This window comes from Microtus oregoni, unplaced genomic scaffold (genome assembly GCF_018167655.1).
Source record: "Microtus oregoni isolate MIOR12 unplaced genomic scaffold, Mior012 000098F_ref0000018, whole genome shotgun sequence".
NCBI lineage: Eukaryota > Metazoa > Chordata > Mammalia > Rodentia > Cricetidae > Microtus > Microtus oregoni.
The window spans coordinates 182,171-198,993 of record NW_024544711.1 but is presented as its reverse complement, the minus strand read 5'-3'; the positions used below and the strand labels follow the sequence as shown (position 1 = coordinate 198,993).

At 44.8% G+C, this 16,823-nt stretch overlaps 1 protein-coding gene across 2 annotated transcripts in view; it reads left to right on the top strand.

Moving 5' to 3' along the window:
* Positions 1–16,823, top strand: part of LOC121443022 (band 4.1-like protein 4A) — a 188,743-nt gene that overhangs the window by 141,159 nt on the left and 30,761 nt on the right. For both annotated transcript variants that reach the window (XM_041644706.1, XM_041644705.1), the window contains exons 14-16: positions 11,148–11,238; positions 14,938–15,021; positions 15,527–15,640. In XM_041644706.1, the coding sequence (XP_041500640.1) occupies positions 11,148–11,238; positions 14,938–15,021; positions 15,527–15,640 (289 nt within the window). The remainder of the gene's footprint in view (positions 1–11,147; positions 11,239–14,937; positions 15,022–15,526; positions 15,641–16,823) is intronic.

Here is a 16,823-nt window from a genome sequence, read left to right as displayed (position 1 = left end):
TTGTAAATAATCCCCGCTGACTGCAGAAGACCTCACAGCATCCGCTGTGGTCCCATTCGCTATAGAACAGAGGGATGGGATGTGTAAACGTTTAGAACCCTTCTTCTCCCTGAAGTGCTAGTGTTCCCTTATGTTCTCTGGCTTGCCTGGCTCAGAGTCGGAAGGATCAAACACAGAAAAGATAGAAAAGACTTCAGGGGAAACACCACTGCGTGCTCGATCGTTGCTGCTTCAGAAGCCTCATGGATCTGTGAAGACTGTCATCCCAAATTGTAAATGGTGTCTTTGTGGGACTGGAGAGGTGGCTCAGTCCCACAGTTAAGAGCACTGGCTACTCTTGCAGGGGACCCAGGTTCTGTTCTCAGCCCCAACATGGTTGCTCACAACCCTGAGTAACTCCAGTCTAAGGGACCAGATGACCTTCTTCTGTCCTCATCGGGCACATGAGTGGTGCACATTCGTGCAGGCAAAACATTCATGTACATGAAATAATTTCAAATACTTTAAATATATTTTTGTTATTGGAAATACATCACATTTCATATTTCAAAAAACATTTTAGCAAAGGTTAAATGAAATCCTTATTGCCAAGTTGAATATTATCAATTGTAACAACCTTTGCTCTGATACCACTTTTAAACTATTCTTGTAGTTAAAATTGACCAGATGGCTGACATTTTCACCTCTTTTGGTTAGCTCCTAGTTACAAATGAGTACTGTTCACCTGGTGAGAACCAGGGAGAGATGACCATCTCTTCTGGGAGGCTTGTATAGTTTGTGTTTGACTTTGACAGCTGTGTTCACACAGCTGTGGGCTAATGTGAACCTGCTTGTGGAAGCCAGTGGTGGGTGGGATTGACTCTGCTCGGGCCCTTGCTTGTTATCAAGGTTCATAATACGGTGCCTTGATTCCAAAGTTGGGAAAATGCTGTGTTAGTTAAATACGTACCCTGCGTGCCCCATTTTTCTTCCCCAAGCAGCAGTTAAAGGATATTTTTGAGCTGTTTGAAATTCTGTTGGGGGCATAGGTATTCTGGAGCAGACGGTACCTAAGATTTACACAGCTAAGATTTAAGACATCTCATATTTTCTTTGGACTCTGAAGTCTGGAGTGGATGGATTTGCATGGCTCTGTTTGCCTTAGATATTGATTTCAATATGGAAAATGTTGGGGTTCTCTGAGTTTAGGGTAGCTATAGTCGGTGTGGGGAGGGTGAAAAATTCATGGCGGTGTGTCCCTGGCAGGTCCCCTGGCAGGTGGGTGGGAGACCAGGGAGGGTGAGAGGCAGATATGCCCTGGAGGGAGGCTGGAGAGGAAAGAGCTCCATTCACTGCTGCCTGAAGTGCCCTGCTTAGCATATGGAGTTCTTTGCTCTATGGGGTTTCTGACGAGAGGGCAGATAGGGCAGATGAGTTTGCCCTCTGCAAGTGTGGGCTAATCTGTGGTAAGGATGGGGCATCTGAGGACCTCTCAAATCAAGCTCCCAAAGAAGGTCACCCAGAATGCAGCAGATGGGTTGCTAGGCTCGGCGCAGCCAAACATTTGGGGCTGCATTGCTGTCCCTTGTACTGCTGTGGGCAACTGGTTTGCGGAGAAGCAGAAGTGGAGCGGACTGTGAGAAACACTGAGGAACCACGCTGCTTTGAGCACAGAGGGTAAGGGAGACTCTGTATCAATGGATTCCAGCCTGTGAGACCTTTCAGGTTGTCCCCTTCGATCTCTTTAATCAGAGCCGGCTTCATCACTGGACAGTTTTAGTGACGCTAAGGGAAATAGGTTTTTAGGATTTTCTTCTTTTTCTTTTTAATTAGTGAGGAAACCAAAACAATTGTTAAGCAGCACGAGGCAGTCATTCAAGGTTGAGCAAACACCAGCAGCAGACGAGGATTTGAATCCAGGTCTTTAGAATTCCAGGGAACATAACTGAAAAAAAAGTCAGTGTAAACTTTAAAAAGTAAAATGTCTAGAATTATTTGAAAATGCACAATTGCTTTTCCTCCTGTCGTGTGATTTCTTACTTCAGCAGATATAACTTGCTTCAAAGATTTGAAGAGATTTGTGTGTATGTGTGTGTGTGTGTGTGTGCACATGCACGTAGTATGTGTGTATGTGGAGGTCAGAAGACAAAATGTGGGAATCAGGCCCCTTCCTCCACCATGTGGATTCCAGGGACTGAACTTGGGTTAGGAGACTTGGCAGCAGGCTTTTGTACCCGCTGAGCCATCTTGCCAGCTCGTAGCAGATACGCTGTTGCTTTGTGAGGGAACAGCAAGTCAGTCGGCTGGAAGTCCATTTGTAGAAGTCCAGGCTGGTCCTGAACTGGATTCTAGAGTGCCAGGCTTACAGAGGTGTGCTTGGACTGCTGACCCATTTCTAAAAGAAATGATCTCAGTTCTGGGGGTGAGCACTGAGTAGAGGCAAGGGTTTGTTCAAGGCTGTTTCCCTTTCTGTCCCACCTTGAAGCTGATGCTTGTTTGCACTGTGTAAAAGGTGTATTAATGTATGGCCAGTCTGATTGAATATATTCTAAGAAACTAGTGTGTGCCCCTTTCTATGAGTACTTGGCATTCCAAGCATAGCTACTCAAATTGGAAAAGCAAGGAAAGCTAAAAACTTACTATATATATGTTCACATTGAAACCTTAACTTTGGTGAAATTACCATAAAGGTTTTGCTTCTCCTTCTTATTTAGCAAGAATTTATTAATCACCTCTGTGGCATGAGACCCTCTTACATGAAGGAAAATAAATAAATAAGCATGGTCACTAATGTGTGTGTACAGGTTCAGACGTACAAGCACAAGGCAACTAGTTAACGCTTGTCAGTGCTATGCCAAGGACTCTGTATAAATTGTCAAATTTAACCCTCTCATTCACTGTGTAAATGGTTGGTGGTACCCCATTTCGCAAATGAGAGAACAGAGACCCAGGGTCACCAGATCAGCTGCTAGTGAGTAAACTGGCAAAGATGAGGAACAGATATGTTCTTTAAGTTTGAATCTGTACAACCTAGAGATACGAAAGATGTGGTTCTGGCGGGGGGGGGGTATGCCCTGTGTCTGTGGGGCACCGCAGAAAAGACAGAAGACGGCTGGAGAGATGCCTCAGTGGCTAAGAGCCCTTGCTCTATCAGAGGGCAGGAACTGGGAGCCTAGCACCCGTGTGAGGTGGCTCACAAGGGATCTGAAGCTGCCTCTGGCCTCAGTGGCTATATCTACTCAGACACACTAAAATTAGAATAAAATAGATAAAATGGTCTTTATCAACAATGGCAAAAGCCAGGCATGATGGTCACACCTTTGATTCCAGCAGAGGCTGGTGGATCTCTTTGAGTTCAAGGCCAACTATGGCTACTCTCAACAAGCAAATAAACACCTCCAAGGAAAACCCTTGGGGAAAGTGAGGAGGGTAATTTGATTGCAGCTAGAGGTAGCCTATGGCGATACTGTGAAGGGAGCCATTTTTGAAGGACATGTCTAGCTGGCATTTTTCATCCATCCCTACGTTTGTAGCTGAGGAATATATAATAAAATGCAGTTTGGAAGGCAAAGCATGTGGTCTTTTTTTAGACTTTTTACTACCCCCACTCTCTGTCTGTCTTTGTCTCTATCTCCTTCTCTTCCCTCCCTTTGCCCCCCCCATAGTCCCTCTCTATTAGCGTGTTGATACCTTGCTTCTGTTGTTTTCTCCAACTCCAAAGAGCGCTGCTTGGGGTCATGTGACCCGATTCCTAAGAGTGGGACATCATGGTGGCTTTCTAGGACACAAATAGTTCAGTGGTTTGGATTGATTACTAGTTGTTGTTGTTGTTTTTCTTTTTTACTGAAAGAAATCTGTCTGTAGTAGGCATGCTGGCTTTTTCTCCACTGTGCCTTTTGCAGTGAACCTTCCCTCTTTTTTTTTTTTTTTTTTTTTGGTTTTTCGAGACAGGGTTTCTCTGTGGCTTTGGAGCCTGTCCTGGAACTCGCTCTGTAGACCAGGCTGGTCTCGAACTCACAGAGATCCGCCAGCCTCTGCCTCCTGAGTGCTGGGATTAAAGGCGTGCGCCACCATCGCCCGGCACCTTCCCTCATTTTACAGAGGCAAATAGAGCTCTCCTCCAGCTGAAATCTATTGTATCTGTGTCTTTAAACCTCCTTGGCTGGTGCTGAGAAGTAAATGATTCTAATTGTCAAGTAGCATCCGCTTTTCTGAGCTGTTTTCTCATTTTCACTCACTACAAAACGGAAGGACCTGTGACCTGACAGATATTCAGGATCATTGCTGACGCTGTGTCCGGAGGAGGTGCGGAATTCCTGGAGGAGCTTGGGGTGTCATGTGACCCCTTAGCAGTACTTTTTCTTTCTACTTGTTTTTGTTTTTGTGCCTAAAATGTCTCAGCACACACACACACAAAGAATAAAAATGGTAATGAGTCTCTTTTGTTAAACTGTTCCAGTCTAGCAATAGGTAATTCTTTCTTTTGTTTGGCTTTGTTATTTAAGAGAAGATTTTCTTGTGTAGCCTTGTATTTTTTTTCTTCCTTTTTTAAAGAGAAGGTCACACTGTGTAGCCTTCATTGTCCTGGAATGCTTTGTTGATCAGGGCTGTCCCTAAACACTCACAGAAGTCTGCCTGCTGACGTTTCTCTCCTGTGTACCGGGATTAAAGGTGTGCGCTACCACATCCAGCCAACAGTAAAATTTAAAAGAAATAGACACTTTGCTATTGGTTTATGTGTGCACGTGCACAGATGTGCATATGAAGGTGACTGTAGAAACCAGACAAAGGCATCAGATACTCTGGAGCTGAAGTTACAGGCAATTGTGAGCCACCGATGTGTGGTGAGAGCCAAACTCTAGTCCCCTAAAAAGAAACGAGTGCTCCCAACTGGTGATCAACCTGTCCAGTTTCCTCAAAGTACAGTTTACTCCATTTGTTTGTTCTGTTTCGATGGTCTCACAATGGAGCCTTGGCTAGCCTGAGCTTGCTGTGTAGATCAGGCTATCCTCACACTAAAAGAGAACTACCTGCCCCTGCTGCTTGGATGTGCCACCACTGGCTCAAAAGTAAAGTTCCCAGTTGATTCTATCCATGTAACCATTAGGGAAACTAGACCCGTTTATCTCACTGGCAGGACTTTAGGAACTAGAGAGATACCTGGCTGTTGAGAGAGCCAGAGGACACAGGTTCAGTTCCCAGAACCCATATCCGGTGATTCCAAACTTCCGTAACTACTGTTTCAGGGGATCCAGTGCCTTCTGGATACCTGCATACAGGTAGCGCACATAAACGCGTGCAGGCGCACACATACACAAATAATTAATAAACATTTAAAAACTACTTTCTAGTACAATTTACTTTCTGTATTTAATATTTTGTCATCATTGGCATTACTCTAGCATGTTAATATTACTACTAAATGTAATACAGATTCAGAAGTTATTTTTGTGTGCCTCTGTGTGTGATATACATGTGGTGTACATATGTGCATGTGGTGTGTGTGTCTGTGCATAAGGGTGTGAAGGCCAGAGGAGGGTGTCAGGTCTCCTGCTTGTTCCTCTCTACCGTATTTCTCTAAAAGATGGACTCTTTCTGAACCTGGAGCTCACCATTTCAGCAATAGGATACTGGCAGCCAGGCAGCCCCAGAGATCTAGTTTCTGCATCCACCCCACCCGCTCCCACACTAGGGTCACAGGTCATGTAAGTTACAGACACACTCGCTTTTTACATGGGTGCTGGGCGTCAGACTCAGGTGCTCTTGTTTGCACAGCCCCTGTTCTCCCCAGCCCCAGAAGGTAATTTTATCATCTAGGGAATTTTATTTCATGTCTGTATTTTGTCACAGATAAAAATGATAGACTGATAAAAGATGAATCAGTAACAAAAAGTCTGTCGTCAAAGAACAGCCCAATACCAGCTGGCTTCGTTGCCCTGTACTACGAAACATCAAACATCAGTTCTCTTTGGTGTTGAGTAATAGGAGATGAAGGAACTCATCCAAACACTGTCCTAATAACCAAACCAGAAAACTTTCCAGGAAAAAGTGCAACTTTCCATCTTGTATGCACGCACTGAGATGCATAGCTTTTAATTCTTTTTTTCTCCCAGAGACAGTCTTTCTCTGTGGCTTTGGAGCCTGTCCTGGAACTAGCTCTTGTAGACCAGGCTATCCTCGAACTCACAGAGATCCACCTGCCTCTGCCTCCCGAGTGTTGGGATTAAAGGCATGCGCCACCACCGCCCAGCCAAAAAATTCTTTGCGTGAAAAAATTAAATACTGCTGGGTTACAGCCTCACAAAAAGGAGCTCAGACATGGAAATATATATTGTAAAAGACAATTTCCAACTTCCTTTCAACTAAGCCTTTTAAAAGTAACCCTTGGGGCTGGAGAGATGGCTCAGTGGTTAGTAACACTGGCTGCTCTTCCTCAGGACCTGGGTTCAATTCCCAGCTCCCACATGGCAAGCTCACAATTGTCTCTAACTCTACTTACAGGGTCTCTGACACCATCTTTTGGCCTATGTGGGCACTGAACACACGTGGTATATGTATATCCGTGCAGGCCAAATAGTCATACATAGGATAATTTTTAAAAGTAATCCTCATATATGTGCGTTGTGTACTATAAATCAGTGAGTGGCCAAGTATCCTTCACTGAAGCAGGGGCAATGACCCCTCCACCCTAGACCAGGAGAACATTAGTTGTGGGTTTGAGAGAGGGAAGGCTTGCTCTCTGTTCCTCCAAGGTGTAGGGTCCCCTTGGGCTTTGGGGGAATAGCCAGTGCCTTGAGAAACTCAGCTACCAGCTTCCTGTGGCGCAATCTGTCCTCAAACCATGGGAAAGAATAATTGGTATCCGGGAACTTGAGATACTTCCTATACTTCCTGATTCCATCCAGCCATTCAGAGATGAGGGCTGTCATTGGCCCCCGAAGGTTGAGGGAAGGGTGCTCCACCCTTGCTAGCAGGCTCTCCAATGGTGGTGTGCTTTCCCCGTCTTCAGATAGTCAAACTTTCAAGCCAGCGAGGCTCCCTACTGTCTCTTTTGTTTATGAACCGGGCATTCTGAGCTGTAGAGAAGAAGGATGTCTCTGGCTGCCTGTCTCCCAGTATGTGTGCATCTGTAGCTGTGGTGAAGGACTGGGAGAGAGGTACCTTTGGGCCCATCTACCTCACATCTCCAAGTTGATTGTACCGGTGAAGATGGGAGTGTTGGGCAGCGCTGTGCTAGGGACAGGAAACTGCAAGCAGATGAACTGCGGAAGATTCCTTTGTGCATTGACGTAGCTTCCTGTAGCTTTCCGCGCCGCTCCCGTCCTTTTAATCTACCCTCTAGCTCCCGTCCTTTTAATCTACCCTCTAGCGTGTTAGTAGAGGCCTTGTTTGATCTTGCAGTTGACATGTAGCAAATCGATGCTGGGAAGTCTGTGTGTCTACAGGGAGGAGGTGTATTCACTTACTTTGCTGTCTTGGGACTCTGAAGCCAGAAACTCTTCAGAACGGTAGGGACCCCTTTGTCTGGATGAGCTGACGTCAGGAATTTGAACTTTAAGTAATTGGCCATCAGATGCAGGAACATTTCTAGTTTCCAGAGCACGTGCTTGAAAACTTGCTTTTGTTTTATAGTTTAGTAAGTCTGTGTTCTGGCAAATGAATATCTTCTGGGTGATAGAAGAGAATTTTCTTTTTGAGCATTTGTGTGTTTGACCGTAATCAGTGGAAGTAGAAAAGGCATCTTTTACTGGTTTATTCTCCTTTGATATTTTATTATTATCTATTATTATCATTATCTATTTTATCCATGATACATAGTGAAAAGCTGGTGCGGCTAAGGCAAGCTGAGTATGTACTGCCAGTATGGAAAGAAAATGGAAACTGTTCCAACACAAGCTAGGTTCTCTTCCTGAATACAATGTTTCTTCTGATAAATTGTGTTGGGATAGCCGATTTACTAAAGCTCTCAGATTTCTTGTTTTGGGGATGGCCATAATGTTTCCTGACTTTTTGTCTTAAGTATTAGATGTAGTTGTTTTTGTTTGTTTGTTTTAAATTAAAGTTTAGGGAAAAGATAAAATATGATTAAGAAAAATAAAATTGAACATAAAGATTTATAAATTTGTGTGTGTGTGTGTGTGTGTGTGTGTGTGTGTATGTGTGTATGTGTGCGCGCGTGCGTGCGTGCGTGCCGGAGAGATGTCTCAGCAATTAAAGAGCTCTGCAGAGGACACAGGGTTAGTTTTGAGCACTCATGCGGTAACTCACAATTATCCAGAACTCCAAGTTCAGGGGATATGATTCTCTCTTTCTGCTTCTGCAGGTAGCAGTCATGTACACAGTGCACATATATGGATTCAGGCAAAATAGTCAGACATAGAATATAAGATAAATATATTTAAGTTTATAAATTGATAATTGAAGGTATTTAAAAGAAATTATTAATATGGAAAAATATCCTTTACTCAGATCCACTCTTTCCTTTTACTTTCCCTATAAGTTTTTCTCAATTGCCAAGCGTGACTTTTGTTTTTTTATTTTAATGTCATGTGCTCACCCAGTCCAGCTGTAAGTGAATAGTAGTGGGGCTGTTTGGGTAACATGACAAGTGTCAAGTTATATTGTAGGAGCCTGCTTGTTCATTCCCGGCTACTCAGCCCCGAAACGATCACACAGAAACTGTATTATTTGCAATACTGTTTGGCCAATAGCTCAAGTGTATTTCTGGCTCTTATATTCTAAACTAACCCATCTCCATTAATCTGTGTATCACCATGTGGCTGTGGCTTACCGGGTAAAGTTCTGTCTTTGGCGTCTGTCTCCAGCAGGGCTACATGGCTTCTCACTGACTCTGCCTTCTTTCTCCCAGCATTCAGTTTAGTCCATCCCGCTCCCCTCTCCCACTTCCAGCTCTATTCTGCTAAGCCACTGACCAAAACAGCTTCTTTATTTATTAACTAATAAAAGCAACACATATACAGAAGGACTTCCTATGTCAAAGTTGTGAATTGTGTACAGTTCTTTAGTAGTAAAATAAATGTGTTTTTGTCATTTAAAATGCATGTGCTTATCATCAAGATGACTAAAGAACTGTCTGTCCCCACTTCTGGCAGCTGCTCCTTCTGAACTGAAGGAGAGGGTCACGTACCAAGCACCTATTGCCAGTAGGACCAGCTGAGTCTGCTGAACAAAGCCGTGTTCCCAGCTTAGCCCAGGCTTGCTCCAGTTCTCATCTCTCAGGCTCACCAAATCTTTTCTTCGTCTGAAAGCCAGTTGTTTGGGGGAAAGTCAGTTTACTTAATCTTTTTCATCTAGTTCCTTCTAATCATTTCGCCTCAGATTTAATAACCAGGTAGACCTCTTCCCTCTCCCCCAGTTGACCTTTAATTTCGATGGACTCACACTGTTTGTAGGTGGCAGCATTTAGATGCAGAGAGAAAACAAGGGTGCTTTGTGGGGGCAAATTAAATCTTTGTGACTGAGCTGACACATCTCAAAGCTGGTTGACTGGGGAGCTAGAGGGTGAAAGACTCAGTTTTGTTAGACATTTATTTTACATGTGCGAGTATTTTGCCTGCCTGTATATATGTGTTCCATGTGCCCATGGAGGTCATAAGAGGGTGTTAGGTCCCCTGGAACTGGAGTTAGAGATGGTCAGTGAGCCACTATGTGGGGTGCTGGGAATCAAACCTAAGTCCTGCAAGAGCAGTGAGTATACTTCACCACTGAGCCCTCTCTCCAGCCCCAAAGACTTGTATTTGTATCTTTACAATGAAGTGATGTCAGTGTCTACTTCACAAGGGTATTTTGGGGATCACACGAGTAAATACATACAGACCACGTAGAACAGTGCCTGACACACAGTGAGCCCTCAGTAAATATTGGTGTTCGCTATTCTCCCAGTGATCCCCGTGACTCCAGTACTTAGCATGCAGTGAGTGGATGTGGGTCTCTGCCTGTGGAGGAGATACCCTCTAGAAACAGTCCTGCAGAAGACACTTCTGCCTGCTGCACGCGTTGGCTGGTTGCCCCTCCCGTCCAGACAGCCTCCTCTGAGTGAGAAGAGTCACCACTGGAGATGTCATTCCCGTCTGCCGGTCTCTGTCCTGAGATCAGGACCCAGATTCTTCACCAGGGAACCCTGAGAAGTGTCTGCTGGGGGTGCCCTCTGCTGGCCCGCCGTGCCTGTGTGCAACTCTGCGGTGGAATAAACTCAAAACATTCAGCTGTAGGTTTTGAGGCATGTTTTGTAAAAGGTGCATTTGGGAGTCTGTGTGTGTGTGTGTGTGTGTGTGTGTGTGTGTGTGTGTGTGAGAGAGAGAGAGAGAGAGAGAGAGAGAGAGAATGAGAATGTACATATCACATGTATATATGTATATTATTCTTTTTGCGATTTGCATTTTGAGTTGGGATGTTCTCACGGGTTTCAGTCTTGGGGAGTTCATGGGATTTCAGATGGGAGCAGTTAGGACATGCTGGAAAACTTCACTGCTTTGTTCTTAAGAACTGATAAGGGTTCATATTCCAAGATGGTAACAAGTATCTAGAATCTTATTTTCAGAGTCTGAGTTTTTGTTTTTATTTTTATTTTTAGATCCATTGTATGGGACTCACTACTATTTTTCAAAAGTCAAAGCTTAGACCCCTGGGCAGTACTGTGCTGAGGGTTTGATGTGTCAGCAAGTATATTTCAGGTTTATTGAGTGGCTGATCATTTATTTGGAGTCATAATCTATCAATAAAATGTGTCACAGATTACCCCAAATTATATTTTACTTACTGAATTTTGTGTGAGATTGTGGGCGTGTTTGTGGAGGCTGGAGGACAACCTTGAGTGTTGTTCCTTGAGAGCAGTGCACCTGTTTTGGGGGACATAGTCTCTCACGGGGACTTGGGACTAGACCTAGTTGAGGCTGGGTGGCTGCTGAGCTTCCAGGACAGGACCTGTCAGTCTCTACCTCCCCAGTACCCGCCATTATGCTTGGCTTTTTGGCATGGGTTCTGGGAACCCAACCCTGGTCTCCATGCTTGCACGGTACCAGTTCTACTGACAGAGCCATTGCCCCAGCCCCCTAAAATTGCACTTACAAATCATTCTCCTGTGTCTTTGTGTTTCCCTCCTCATGCTCTCCTTCTGTCTCTCATCTTTGCTTTTGTTTCATTACTAGGATCAAACAACATAAATCGGGTAATCGCAAGCATGGAAAATGGGGAGAATGAAGGAACAACTAAAATTATTGCACCTTCACCAGTGAAAAGGTCAGTGTGTGTGCAGTTATGTGCACTATACTAGTTCTTCCCCTTGACGGCAAGGTCGCGGATCTTCTTGCTTTGGTAACTGAGTAGTACTTTTAACCTGGGGGCTTCAGTGGGTAGTACCCAAAGGATGCGTTACTATGTCAGCAAAATCCAGACACTGGAACCTGCCCCTCATTGATGTGCCCTTGCTGTCACAGCATTGTGAAGTCACAGACTGTGCATGGTCTGCAACCCTCCGCAGCATGCTAAGAATCCCATGTGGTTTTTAAAGGCACGATACAATGGACTAACTCAAAGGAAGTGGGGAAGTAAAGGGGGTGATGCTTTTGTTTAATGTACTGTATTCCTTACATTGGTGCACTGCGCTGTGGCCCCGGGAAGAGGTTTATAACTTTAGAGAGCTCAGAGCCTCAGAATTCAGAGGTTGCATACGTACAAAGCTCTGTCATTGTCCTTGGTATCCGTTTTCCCAACAGCGTTCCCACTGGGAAAACCTCGTCTTAGTACACTACATGGGTTGGTTCCTGAAAGGTCAGCTCTGTTCTCTGCTAAGGGACTTTTGGAGTCATTTTCCTGTCTCTGATTATGCACAAGGAGCATCATCAGCAGCACACAATGAGTAGCTTTCACGAGCTCACTTTCCCTATAGAGCCTGCACCACTTACATCATGGAGAAGTCCCAGAAGTCAGAGATGTGTGACCCGCAAAGATGCCTTAGGTCATCCTCCACTCCATCTTTTCTTAGTAAATAATGGCCCCTTCACTCAGCTGGACTGTGGTGGCTTTGAGGAGTACAGTATTCTCCAGAGCTGTGATGTCTCCCCTACAGTTCTTGGTTCTTTCTTTCTTGATTGCTTCTTTTTGATTTTTCAAGACAGGGTTTCTCTGTAGCTTTGGAGCCTGTCCTGGAACTCGCTTTGTAGACAGGCTGGCCTTGAACTCACAGAGATCCACCTGCGTCTGCCTCCCAGAGTGCTGGGATTAAAGGCGTGCACTACTACTGCCCAGCCTGTTTTCTTTTCTTTAGTTCTGTGGCAATCTCCTTACAGATCAACCTTTTAGAATGATGCAATCTTAATTTTAGTGAAGACTGCATTTCCCTAGCTGGCCTCACAGTCCTGGGTAGAGGCTGCTTTGTCAGCACGTACAAGGCGTGCTTGTGATAGATCCAATATTAGAACAGTAATCTCCCATGATATTCAGATCCCAAGCCCCTTAGAAATCATTCAGTCAGCTTTGCAACTCATTGCTGCTCACAGTCTTGAAAACAGAAGAGTGACAGGCTCCCCCACAGGCTGCAGAGTGAGAAGGACCTTGGGGAAGGAGCACAGTCACCTTGCCACTGGGATTTCGTTATTCGCTGTCATTCATTCATTTGCAATTCCTTGTTCATCTCTCTCCTTCCCTACCTCCCTTCTTTTCTCTTCACCTTTTCTCTCTGACTTAGTAAGCACACACTCTGTACTACTGTAGTGAATCTCTGCTGTATGTTTTACTTTTTATTATTTCAGAAGGGAAGCATTTACTCTGGGAATTTGTTCTTTGAAACTGTGGTTTTAAGTCATTGTTAAGTAATATATCGGACCTATGTAAAACATGCCTGCTATGTACTAAACCTTTGATCTGTGTGACCTTGTTGGATGTGTCTTCTATTAGGTGTGCACTATTCCTGTGTGAATACAGTGTCCTAAGGCAGAAGTTCGTTTGTTCTGTTTTTACAGCATCCTTGTCTCTTTCCCCTTTCTCCTCTTGGTTGCTATTACTAAGAATTCCGTCACAGCCGTATTCTGTAACATCTATCCAGATCCCTCAAAAGTCCAGGATTAAAAGTAGATTAGCAGCTAAGTCTCTTTTTCTCGGCAAGCTAAGACTCCAGAGGAAGTGAGCTGTGGCCCCATGCCCTTCTGCAGATCCCTCCCTCTGTTCGTCTGGGTGATCTAAAATAATTTGTTGGGCTTGAGTAACGACAACAACAGTTATATTTACTTTCTTAGGGCAGAAAGACGATACTAGGTCAGGAAATGACATTCAGAAGTCATTCTGATCCGGAAGGATGGAGCCGGGATATCTGGAAGCTGGGCAGAGGTCAGATAGGGTAGCCTGATCCTGCCCAGAGTTAGCTTTCAGAGCCCAAGCTGGAGCCAGGGCGTCTGGCCTCTGCTGAAGAATGCCAGCCTCATGTCAGTGGATGCCCCAGTATCTTAGTTACTTTTCTATTGCCATGACAAAACACCATGACCAAGGTAACTTGGCTCACAAAGAAAGTATTTCATTTGGGGCTTGTGATTCCAGAGGATTAGAGTTCATGGCAGTCAACGAGGCAGAAAGCATGGTGGCAGGCATGGCACTGGAGCAGAAGCTGAGAGGTTGCATCCGGTCCATAAGCAGGAAGCAGAGAGAACGAACTGGGAATAGCACCAGTGACACACTTCTTCCAACAAGGCCACACCTCCTAATCCTTCCCAAACAGTTCTAGCTGGGGACCAAGCATCCAAACACAGTGTCTGTGGTGGCCATTCTCATCCAAACCGCTGCACTCAGCATCTCTCCCTTTTCATCTTGCTGCCTTTGTCTACTTTGTAGTTCTTATTTCCTCTTTTCCTGGGAAGGAGTCTCTGTCCTTTCCTCCCTTGCTCCTTCCCTCTCTCCCTTTCTCTCCCAACCTCCCTCTTATCAGGCAAGTATTGTCTCTTGTGGAGCAGGCCTCAGAATCAGTCAGAAAGCAGTTGGCTATCCCTGTTAGCAGTCATTCCATTATTATGCCTGTGGCATAAGCTGCGTGGCAGGTCAGGATCGCAGAGCACACACCGCTCCTGAGTAAGTCCCGATGACCTGCATAGCAGCTTTCAGCACGATGAAAGCCGGCCAGGAGGGAGAAAGCTTCCTGATCAGTTCTAGCTTGATTTATGTATGTCCTGCAACTGACTTGTGTTGTTGTCTTCAACAATGGGGTCTCATTGTCTAGTTATGGTGGGCAAGCAAGAGCAATGGTTATAGCCTCTGTTATTTTGGGTACCTCTGGGGCCTCTCTGACAAAACTGAGATGATACTGATACCATGCCTGATAGTGAGATTTTCATCTAATTGCCCATGGCTTCTGGGGAAAGTACTGTCATCCATGCAGAATACTCCATATAAACTCCTTAAAAATAATATATATATCACATATATATAATATAACATATTTATATAAACATATGATATACAGGCACACCCTATGTACACCAGCCTGGCCCTGGGTTGAGAAGCCCATTTGACTCTGCCCTCCAAGTGCAGGGATTAAATGCATTTGCCACCATATTTCAATTTAAATTATATATTTTTAATTAACTTCCTAAGTAGTGATTTTGCAAAGGCTTTCCCACGCTCCTTAGTTTTGGCTCATCCAGTTCCCACCATCTCCTCTTGGCCACTAGAATGGACTCTTTAGAGAGTTTTTAACAGTTGGTCGGCTGGACTTCTCCTCACCTAAAGCAATGCAACTAGGCTCAGGGAGGAGGCACAAACATGCTTACTGGAAAAAAAGATGCTTATTAAGCAGCCATCATAGGTTCCTTTTGGAATGAGTCGCAGCTATAAACAAGTAAATGTGTGCACATATGCATCTTAATGTCCGTTAAATAAGTCTTCTGAGTAAATCAGTGTGGACTAACATCATTTGTTTTTGCTCAACTTATTTTCCATTCTTTATTATTCAAGTTTTAAGAAAGCAAAGAATGAAAACAGCCCTGATATCCAAAGAAGCAAATCTCATGCGCCGTGGGAAGAAAATGGACCCCAGAGGTAAGCACGCCCACTGTCCCTGGAGAGAAGGGCAGCAGAGGGCGGCACATCTGTCCCGGCCTACCCAGTTGAGGACACTAACTGCCCTGTGGCTTCAGGAAGTGCTGACGTGGGTGTCAGTAGCGTGTTTCCTACTGTGAAACCTTTGAGAAGGACAAGAAGGAAAGCCAGTGTGTATAAAGAAGTCACCCACAAGGCCCTCATGATGGGTCAGAGCAGTGGCTCTCAACCTGTGGGTTGCAACCCCCTTGAGGTTCTCATAGCAGACATTAACATTATGATTCATAACAGTTATGAAGTTATGAATCATACAATTTTATGATTGGGGTCACTGCAACATAAGGAACGGTATTAAAAGGTTGGAGTATTAGGAAGGCTGAGAACCATTGATCTATAGTCAGGGTACAGTTCTGAAAAAAAGTCCGAATGACGTTAATGCTTGTACTCCACACTCGGTCCTGTGAAAACTCCTGAGTCCGACCCTGAGCTTTCTCTTCCACTCCAGTGGGCTCTACAACTCACCCAGTGATCGCACCAAGTCACCAAAGTTCCCCTGTACCCGCCAGCGTAACCTGTCCTGCGGCAGTGACAACGAGTCTGCGCAGCCCATGCGGAGAAGGTGAGCGGAACAGGGTTCTCATGCCAGTGGGACCAGAAGCTTCGGGTCCCGGGCATGCTGCGATACCATGATGCTCAGAAAGCCACTGCTGTGTGTCTCCTCAGGATAACGGGAAGAGCCTGTTCTTTTCAAAATAAAGCAAGCAGGGGTGCTGAAGTCTTTATCTGAAATAGTGTTAGAGAACATTTTTATAAATAGTGATAGTCACATGCTTTCTGTATTAAAATGACTAATTTAAAAACATGGATGATATGCTAGCTATATAATGTGCCTTGCAGGGTATCAGTAATACATATTAAATGTTACTACATTGGGAACTAGAATGACGCTTACAGCCAGGGGACTCTGTCCTCCAAAGTGATATTGCTGTGTAAGCGTCGGCAAAAGCAGAGTGTGAACCTGCAGTCTTTTTATAGGTGGAACCGCACATGTGACTTTGCTTGTGTGGATGCCTAATTGCCCCCAAATTAGCCTAAGGGCAGGGGTTGTGTATCGGTGTGTCATATATGGTTTAAGTAGTTAGAGGCAGAGGGAAGACAGAAGGCCTGGGGGTGGTGTTGAAGAGATGTGTCTACTCTTTTGAGGGTTGGATGACATATGGGAAGGAGATGGAGCAGAATCTTTAGACATGTCTGAGGAAGTTTGGCTTTGAACAAGAGGAGGGACAGGTGGGAGAAGAGGAGCCGTCTAGAGTCAGAGTCAATGTTAAGGGCCGATGTATGGCTCAGGAAGCAAAGGTGCTTGCTGCCAAATCTGATGACCTGAGTTCAATCCTGGGAGCCATATGGTGGAAGGAAAGAACCAGCTCCTTCAAGCTGTCCTCTGACTGCTCGCAAACACAAATAAATAGATAAATAAATAAATAGTGTAAAGAAAAAGTTGATAATATTAAAATCTACAAAAGGCTTTTGACAGGGAAAGTTGCATATATGTGAGGTCAGCAGGGAGTGCACCAAGATGATTTAGAGAAGTGATCAGGACTCGTGTTGCATATAGAGGTAGCAGGGGGAGGGGCTAACCTTTGTTGTCAAGACAGTTGTGTAAGTAATAGGGAGATGGTAAGTGTTTATTTCAGGTGGAGGGAAGATGGAGGAGCTCCATTTGATGCCACCTTTCCCTTTGGGAGGAGAAAAGAGACAAGCTAATGCAGAAGCCCCTTAGCTGAAGGCCACCAAAGGAGATG